The following is a 9,501-nucleotide window of genomic DNA, read 5'->3' as shown; positions in this document are numbered from 1 at the left end:
TGGTCCAGTCCTGATAAATGTGCATGCATCAAGTAGAATACTTACTCGAATTTTTTATTGAATTTTTGCACACTAATTTCAGTTTTTTATTATAAATGAACTGTTTTAGTTAGAAAACCACACATGTAATATGGATGTTATTATTAATTCTTTTGCATGGTGTTTAGAGAAGATATGTAGAATTTTCTCACCTTACATGATTTTTTAAAGTTTTCGAACATATCATCAATTTTATCATATTTCAAATGTATTTTAACACAATTTATTTTGTTGCAATATGACCATATTGCCCAAATTTCTATTACAGCTGGTATGGGGTATGACAGTACCGAGGAGTTGAATGTATAAATATTATTATCCAATCATCTTATGCTGAGACCTCTCGTGGGACTTTTTGGCGCAGAGCTGTGCGAAGGCTGCTGGACACTGGGAGCATTTGTAAGGTTTCTCACCAGTGTGGGTGCGTCTATGGTGTATTAACACTCGGTTTGTCTGAAATGATAGAATGGATAAGTTTTTATATGTGATTTTAGGTATCCAACTAATAACATGTCACCAAGTTTAAATTTATATAAATTGGCTTGACAGACTTGGCTAATTTTATATAGCAAGAGGACGAACTTATGACAAATAAGAAAAAAAAACTAAATACTGCTGGTAAATTTGAAAAGAAAACATTTTTTCTCCTTAAAAAGCAAAGCAAATTATAACTTCCGTCATTTTGTGTACATATAAAAACACACATACCCTGACATAAACGTTGATAGTTGGCGCTCATTTCACTCACGCTAATTTACGTTTTATTTATGTAATTTTTTTTCAAGACATGGGCTTGGCTTAATTTGAAAATTTCTAGAAACTTCCATAAATACTGTTCTTTAATATTAATAAAGACTTCAATTTTATTTATGTCCAAGAAATAAGCTTAGAAATGCAAGACAAGTGGTAGAGTTCTGCATATTGTCCTAAAATGGCACACACCTTACATTGGTCTCCAGTGTTATTAAAGTTTTGCTTAAATGAGTGTATGCACATTTAATAAAGTTTCACAAGATATCTTAGATCTTTCTTTTATTATTTTTAAATGTAAAATTTGTTTTAAATTTAGGGTAGTCGAATATAATAACAGCACCACATGGTTATACAAAAGTAATCACTAACCATTAGATAGATACAAAAAGAACACTAAGTTTAAGAAAAAAGTATGTTACACTTACACTAAAACCTCTGCCACATATGTCACAGATCTTGTCTTTAGGCGGGTATGTTTTTTCGTGCACTCGTAATCTATGGTTTCGTAATGCATATGCTGTGACGTAATACTGAAACAATATATAGACTTGATTATTTTCAATGTTTTATTTTTCAATATTGGTAATATTTCTTCTTATTTATTTATTTGTATTTAGTTTAATGTTTCACACTTTCACGCTTTAAGTTTTACACAATTAAATACAAAATTTTCAATGCTTCTTAGTGATGTCATACATGTTTCGAATTATGTCGGTTTTACCATTTGGTAAACAGTGAATTTGTGTGATCTTTTGTGTTTCATACATTTAAGGTAATAATAGTTTTATTATTATTATTATGTTATATAATTAATGCATTACAAAATACTAATTTTGGATGGATGTTATGTACCAAGGTCACGCAGGTTTGCGATGGTCGGATAAGGGAAAAGCCTTCACAATAACTTGAATGGATGAATGCATCCATGGAATGTGAAACATAGGTCAACATTCAGTAAAAATCTTTTAAATTTAGCTATTGGAACTGAATCTTTGTGTACATTCTCCTATTATGGAAGCAATATACATTAACCGCAAAGATTTACAAAATCATCACTTTATCATCGCCATGTCAGCCGATAGATGTCTCCAAGGCATAGGCCTACCTTAAAGATTGCCTTGATGACTGGTTTTGACCTGCTCATATCAAGTGACTTCCCGCAACCTTGACTATCTCGTCGGTCAGACCTACCGATGCTGCATCTGCGAGCCCTTTGGGTACATAAAATTTGTTTGTACTTTTGTTCCAACATTGTTAATGTTTTTTTACTGTCTGATGACCCTAATTTAAAAGTTTTTTTTTCATTGACATTCTTAAATTTAAAGCTTGCTTAGCAAGTTACAGTAGAGATGGCTATTCAAGCCAGGTATCATGTCTGAAAATTTTCCTTAGATTTATAAAATAAATAAATAATATAAATACCTTGCTGCAAAGCTCGCAGTAATGCCTTGACTTCTTAACATGAAACAATTTGTAGTGATTGTTCATGTAAATCTTTCTTGAGAAAACCTTCCCGCAATCCGGACATGGAATACTGGAATTTAATACCATATAATGTAAATTTGAAATGTTAATATTTTTAAATGGACGCTGACCGCTTCCAATGTGTTCTATTGGTAATTTATAGTGAGGCTTGTGTCCATCAATGGATGTTCTAAAGTTAAAATGATGATGAATTGAAATATAACCACTTTAGTACGGTTCTTGTCGGCCATAAAACCCTACATATAACCGAGAGTCAACTATAGTCGTGAACCAAGAAGTTTTAACCTATCTCTACATTTACAGTTTATTATAATAACAGGTGAACATAATGCATATCTGTATCAGCTTGTAATATAAAACACTCGCCACAAATGTGTTAATATTTCTAGTGCCACGCAGTTTTGTAACGACTTCTACGTGAAGCCGCGCGGGCTGTTATAACTTTATAGCAATGCGAAGTACAATACCATCAAAAAAGAATTTACTCAATCCAACGGCACATTAGCAACAAAGTTGACCAAACAGGTTGTAACATTTTGTGATATGATGGACAACAATTTTTAAATAAATCATGTTATCATAAAATCCAACACAGTTAAAACATGTTCTAGTACATTGATAACAAAATCTAGCATTAATAGAGAATTAGATGGACTTAATTGTTGGATAAATTTTACACAACTGTCAGTCGCGAAAAGCTGTGACAGTCACTGATGACTGTTGCGGCCCAAATAGAAAGATCGGTGTCAGTCATAGATGACTGACGTGGCAGTCAACGTGTTAAAGACCAAGAGGAACTCAGTGTCGCGGCAGATAAGTGCCAGATGTGGGCATTCACTTGTGAAGTGGTTAAATCAATAAAGTGATAATTCAAAAAAATAACTTAATATTTTATGAATGGATTGTGACAGAAGAATTATAACTGTTGACAGTATAAAACCTGATGGTAAAATTATAGATAAAGAAACATTACTTACTTAACTGGTTTAGGTGGTCTATGAATATAAGCTGTGCTTAGATGCCGTCTGTATGTGTAAACACTGTTGAATTGTTTATTGCATTCCACGCAATAAGACAGTTCCGTTTTGCTCAAGTCATAGTGGAGTTCCGGGTGGGACAGTCTGCTATGGGATTCTAATGCGTGGATACTCTTGTATGACCGGCCGCAGGTGTCGCATATCGGAGGTAGGTGTTTCCGTCTGAATAGATTAACGAGTACATATTACAAATGCATACAAGTAATGATGGTAAATTAAAAATAAAATCAATTCCTCTCGTGTTGTTAACTCTTAATAGCCTGATTTACGAAAGTGATTTTTTTTAATATTACTGTGCTTGCTTGAGGGTCTAGATGAAGAGAAAAATAGATTTTTTTTTAATTTCGTTAGAAAGAATATTATACACAGTAAAATTCGTACAGCCAACCTATAAAAAAAGCTAATAGTAATGTGAACATTCGGTTTAAAAGATTGGTATCAAAATTGAACAAAAACTCTAGGCTATTAAGGGTTAAGTGAAGTATTTGATAAAAAGACCCTATATAAGTTAGTTTCTTTAATTAATTATATTTTTTATGAATTCAATATTATTTGTACATTTAATATTTTTATAAAAGTATGACGTCATTAATAAAAGACTTTTAAATCTCGTTATTCTAGTAGGCATTTACAAATGTGTGTAAATACTTGTAACATCAATTATTAACGTTAAAAGCTACAGTACCCGGCGATAAATATTGCACATCAACCTTTTTAAAGAGACAATCGCCTAATTTCGGCTTCGTAGAGCACTATCTCTGTCCCACATTACCTATGTGATGTTTTGTCAGTAGTTGTATTTCGTGCGAAAGAGATAATGCTCTGTGAAGCCGAAATTAACCGATTGTCTCTTTCCAAAGGTCAATGTGCAATATTTATCGCAAAGTACTGTACCACTGGCTCAAAATACTGACCGACAATTGCTCTTTTTAAATACGTATTTAACAATGTTCAATGTATTTGTCAACATTATAATATGAACCATGTAAATGAGGTCAACAAACCAAGTTTCACACATTTCATTTAACTAAAAACTCTTGAATGCTTATATGTAATTTATTTAATATTAAACTTCTAATTTTAGATTTAAATTAAAGATATGATTTAAGATATGTTGTACAACTTTATTATATATGCATACTCTTTGTTGATTTGAAGACTTTTTTTATTTCTTGTTTTATTTATTTATCATGTGTCTGCCACTATTTTTTTGTAAAAGTAAAATTTGAAATGTTAAAATATATTATATATCTAATTTATATCACAGTGATTATAATTTAATTTGGTGATTTTGTTTCATATTATGACACATAAATAATCATTAAATATCATCCATCACCATCAAATGTTCCAGAATGTTAGGTTATTATTGAAGCAAACTAATTGACGTTTTTTATTACTTGATATGTGTTTCCAAGGTCTTCTTTTTGCCAAAAGACTTCCCGCAGTGGTCGCATATCATCTTCTCATGCAGTTCCTTGTAGTGGCGAAAGAACACTCGGAAAGCGCTGAAAAACTAAATACATTATAGAGACTATCCACCACATAAGTATCTTCAAACTAGAACTTTAATATTCGCGTATTATTATTTACGCCAGACGTTCTTAGATTTATTTCTCATAAATTTTCTTTAAAATTTATCTGTTTCCAGTGGAGCTACATTTCTACCAAATTACCAAAACTCGACAAAAATATGGTAGTTGTAATATAATGAAAAAAAAATGAGAATCAATTGGTTAATTAATTGATTTCAGTAGGTGGATGTAAAAAACGAGTAAACGAGTAATGTTTATACTAGATATTTGAATTTATTTTGGTGAAGTATCAAACAAGTTTGTACAACATTGCACACACCACAAATCTTATTTCGTACCTTTACACTTCTGAATGACTTTTGTCATAAAGTTATGTACAGACAATTTTACCACATAATTTAAATGATTGTTAACAGATATCATAATTTCAAATGTAAGACATTCACAATTGGACGTAGGCTTGTCCCAGAGATTTCCAATAGGACTGGTGTGAAGTTTCACGAATCCAGAGTCTTCCGATGACCTTAACAAGGTTGTCTGTCCATCTTGCAGCTGCCACTTATACTTACTACTACTAATTCACTCGCACCATATAACACACATATAACCATAATTAATTCCACATAAACATCCTCCACAAAGTTCATGTTTTAAGAATATGGCTCTTTGAGAACTGGAGAGATGAAAATGTCAACTTACTTGAAGTTCTGCCCACATTCAATGCACTGATACTGATGTTGGTGGACTTGAAGCAAATGACGGTTCACCTCTGCCACAGTCCGACACACTTCCGGACACAGCTTGCATTTGAGCACAAAGTGTGTTCTCCAATGAGCTTGAAGGTCATTCAAGGTGGATAAAGTTCCACTGTTCTGGCATTCACTGCATTTATATGGTCCTTTTGGCTGGAATAAATGAATTAGATAAATGAGCATCATTTTTCTCATGAGTATTTTTTCTTATAGTTTTTAGTCGACAGATGCCTACAGCAAGGCATAGCCTCTCCTAAATATCGCCATGAGGACCGTTTTTGCGTTGCGACTTCCTGTGTCCTTATGTCGTCAGTCTAACTGTTATTATTATTTAAATTTTTAGTGTTACATAATTGTTTCATATAGTAACTGAAGCGTTAAAGGCAATTGGTGGTATGTCAAGGGTTGCATTCACAAGCTGTCTCCTGCACAATTTGTGTGGCCTTCATTGCTTTTTATGGGTGTAATTGAAAAAAAACTAACATGCTAAAAAAATGTTCTGGCCAAGTTTTATACCCTTAACTATCAGGGATCTGGGATCCCTCCCTCCCCCTGCAGGAATTTCACAAAATCCGATAGTGGGTCCTATTCAATTCTTTGAAGATAAAATTTATTTATTCAACATTTTTAACAACTCTTATCGATCAGCAACTTTTTTTAACTCTATTTTATTTTTAACTCTACCCTGCTACTGCAGTTATAGTTGTGGGAAAGAAACAACAACACATCTTTTAAACAAAAGATTAACAGTAGTATAGCTTAAATGAAAACAAAATAATCAATGTGTTGGTTCGGTGACACCAAGGATTCTTGTCATTTAAAAATATTCATTTAAGATATGTCTGTATGAAATGGTACTTTATAATGTTATGTTATATAATGTTAATAATGTATGTATATATGTATATACTGTGAGGCAAGATGTAAGAATATTGATTTCTTTAAATTGTTATGCCAAGATCGGCGGCCCAAGCCACAATCAGCTTCAATGGTTCTTTTTAGCAAAACTAATACAATTTCAATATCCACACCTCTCTACCAAAGCATCATCTTGAACAGAATTTTACCACTCTATTTAAAATAAATATTTTTTATGTAATCAAAATAGGCAATGTTATGTTTTATTAAATCATGTGATAGATAAAAAAATTTATTAACACCATTTAATCAATAACTTACATATGCTGTACATAGGACCTTCCATAAAATATGTTAGCTGTGAAGTGGAGAGAGGGTATAGTTGAATGTGACAAGGGGAGACATTTTGATACTGGGAGTTTAATAAAATGTGAATACTTTAATGCTAATTATTATTATTTCAGAATATTTAAGAAACCCTTTAGATATTTGAATAATAAATAAATTGTTTGTTGTTTTTCAACATATTAAATAAATGTATTTAAATTGCAATATTATTTAAAATCTTAATTTTTATATGATAAAATTTAATTGTAATAATATATTTAATGAAAGGCCTATAAATGAAAGTTTTTTGTTATAGCCATTAGTGTTTCACATCTTAAAAATAATGAAAATATATTAAAAATCTTACAGGTGGATGTCTGATGTTTCTATGTCTTTTCAAATCAATATTCTTCTGAAAACCGACTCCACACACTTTGCACAGATAATCTTTCTTGTTTCTTGTCATCTGCCTATTTACCACTTCTTCCATAACTTTATCGTTTAAAGCTGTTTTAATATAATATTCATTTAAATTATCACAATTAAATACATTAGTTTTTATAAGCGCTTGCTTTTTGTATTTATAACATCTTTTATAAAATTGCTCATTTTTATTGCTTAGTACATTAGAACCTGTGTCTACTTCTTTTTTTAAATAATTTTTCGTTTCTTCCTCACTGTATATACTGTCATTTAAAGTATCATCCAAAGCATCATAATCAGTTTTGTCTATATCTTGCTCTATTTTTAGATGAATTTTCTGATCTGTTTCTTCACAAGTGTTGTCATAAATAGTTATAATATTTTCATTAAGAATTGTGCCAAGAGTTGACAAATTGTAAGCTTTCATGTTTTTCTGAAAAAAAAAAATACATTGCTATTAGCAGCCCAATTTATGTTATAAGACCTGCAGTGAATCCCTGTCAAGGTCCCATAATACTAGAAAATGCTTACAAAAAACTAAATAAAAGTATCTTAAAAAGTAACAACTTGATTGATACTACTTATTAAGAATAGCCAATCTCCTAAAACTTGTCTTCATCAATTATGTAAATATTATGCTATAAGCTCATTCTGCATTTATCAGACCAACAAAAAAATAACTTATAAATGTATAATAATATAGATACTTGATGTCAGTAGACCAAGATTTTACTACAAAGAACTTATACATCATCCTCATGTCAGCCAACAGATCCCAACTAACTACTTACCTAGTACTAACTTCAAAGCCTCCCCCAATGATTGTTATGATGACTGGTCTTATTCTCACCTAACGGCTTCCTGGAACCTTGACTGTGTCACGGGTAACCAGGTGAAAGGCTTACCCACACTGCAACTACCAGCTTGTGGTTGCCGCTCAAAAACAACTTATTTCATTAGGTATATAAAAAAAAGTAAGTATATACATTGATTTTTTTAAAGATTTAAATTTATATCAATGACATTATTTATAATTTTAACTCACCAGCTGAGAATCAGTTTGCTGAAGCAAGTGTTGTGCATGTTGAATTTGTCTCTGGAACCGCCAAGTCTTGCGCAGAATACTTTGGCACTCCCAGCATAGTTGTATTGTAGTGTACTCGGAACACTAAAAATATAAATGTCTTAATTCAAATTGTGTCCAACTGTTAGGGTATCTAGTTTAAATATTAGATAACTTTCATTCTTCTTTGGCATTTACTATCTCATCAAGTGCTAGCAATTGAAGAAAGAAATGAATAAACCATTAAGGCATTATGTTTACTATTGGAAAAGATGTGTTAAAAGGGGAGAAGATTTGAGTTGTGCACTTAGTTCTTTTACAGTTCTGGAAGGTCACACTCATGCACATGTACCATAGGATCGTCTTGCTCGGAAAGCGTTTAGTATACCATTGAGGGATATAGTGCCAAACCAGGGCTCCATCAACAGCTACTAAAGTATTATAGAAGAGATAAAAATATGATAACGATAAACAAAATGTTTATTCTTTATACCACATCCTTATTCATATACAATATTTACTAAATTAATTATTACCTGAATCCGGCAAAGCTTGTAAAAAAGTTCGGATAAATCCCCCAGTGGTAAGACATTTCTATCTAAACTTAAACAGCCACTACAAATTCTTTCAAACTTGCTCAGTTCAAACTTAACTTCATCCATTTCTTTACCAATGCCCAGCAAAAACAGTAGTTTTTATTAAAACGTGATGTATTATTTATTATACGCCTGGATCTCATTTAAAATAGCAAGAAGAAATGTTTTATTATAATGATTTAAACAATAATATGATTATGTGCGGTTCACGTATTTGACTAAAACAGTCTTGGAGATCGATGACAGTATAGTTTAATGTTGCTATCCTAATATTTTTAAAACGAATTTTCGGAACATAGAAGCAATAGATATACCTGATAAATGACATTCCTCTGCTTTTAATGACGACATGAAGCCCTTATTATATAGTAACGTGCATGTCTAGTAACCTTATTTCATTAAACAAAACTGCCTTATACACTATTCCCGGCCTACTTTCATTGATAATTACTTGGCGTATTGTATTATACAAACGACTTTTAGATTCTATAAATTTTTAAAAGAGAAGGTATCCTTGGAAGCGATTGTGAAAAGGAGAGGGATTTTGGAAGGCGTAGCAGTAACATCGCTTAAAAATTATTAGAAAAACATCGGTTTAACTAGAATTATTAGAAAATTGGGTAATCTATTCGT

At 31.6% G+C, this 9,501-nt stretch overlaps 1 protein-coding gene across 1 annotated transcript; it reads right to left on the bottom strand.

The window, feature by feature from the left end:
- Positions 1-270: 270 nt before the first annotated feature.
- LOC137927475 (zinc finger protein 117-like) lies at positions 271-9,081 on the bottom strand. The gene is made up of 9 exons (XM_068771295.1): positions 8,809-9,081; positions 8,255-8,377; positions 7,154-7,642; positions 5,549-5,754; positions 4,715-4,822; positions 3,255-3,476; positions 2,215-2,326; positions 1,218-1,322; positions 271-492 (listed from the first exon to the last, which is right to left on the bottom strand). Exons 1-9 carry the CDS (start codon positions 8,932-8,934, stop codon positions 355-357), a joined length of 1,629 nt encoding a protein of 542 aa, XP_068627396.1. The 5' UTR covers positions 8,935-9,081; the 3' UTR covers positions 271-354.
- Positions 9,082-9,501: the final 420 nt, after the last annotated feature.

The sequence above is a fragment of the Battus philenor genome, unplaced genomic scaffold (genome assembly GCF_028537555.1).
Source record: "Battus philenor isolate CCGP_79_NKW_IND1 unplaced genomic scaffold, ilBatPhil1.0.hap1 SCAF_30, whole genome shotgun sequence".
NCBI classification, from domain to species: Eukaryota; Metazoa; Arthropoda; class Insecta; order Lepidoptera; family Papilionidae; genus Battus; species Battus philenor.
This window is presented reverse-complemented; position numbering and strand designations above follow the sequence as displayed.

What these genes read in the sequence shown, in the direction of transcription:
- LOC137927475 (XM_068771295.1), bottom strand. Translation starts at nt 8,934, where the DNA reads ATGGATGAAGTTAAGTTTGAACTGAGCAAGTTTGAAAGAATTTGTAGT. An exon ending in ACAAGCTTTGCCGGATTCAG is followed by an intron (nt 8,378 to 8,808) that starts GTAATAATTAAT and finishes TTATATTTTTAG; the next exon opens with TGTTCCGAGTACACTACAAT. An exon ending in ACCTTGGAAACACATATCAA is followed by an intron (nt 3,477 to 4,714) that starts GTAATAAAAAAC and finishes TAATCTATTCAG; the next exon opens with ACGGAAACACCTACCTCCGA.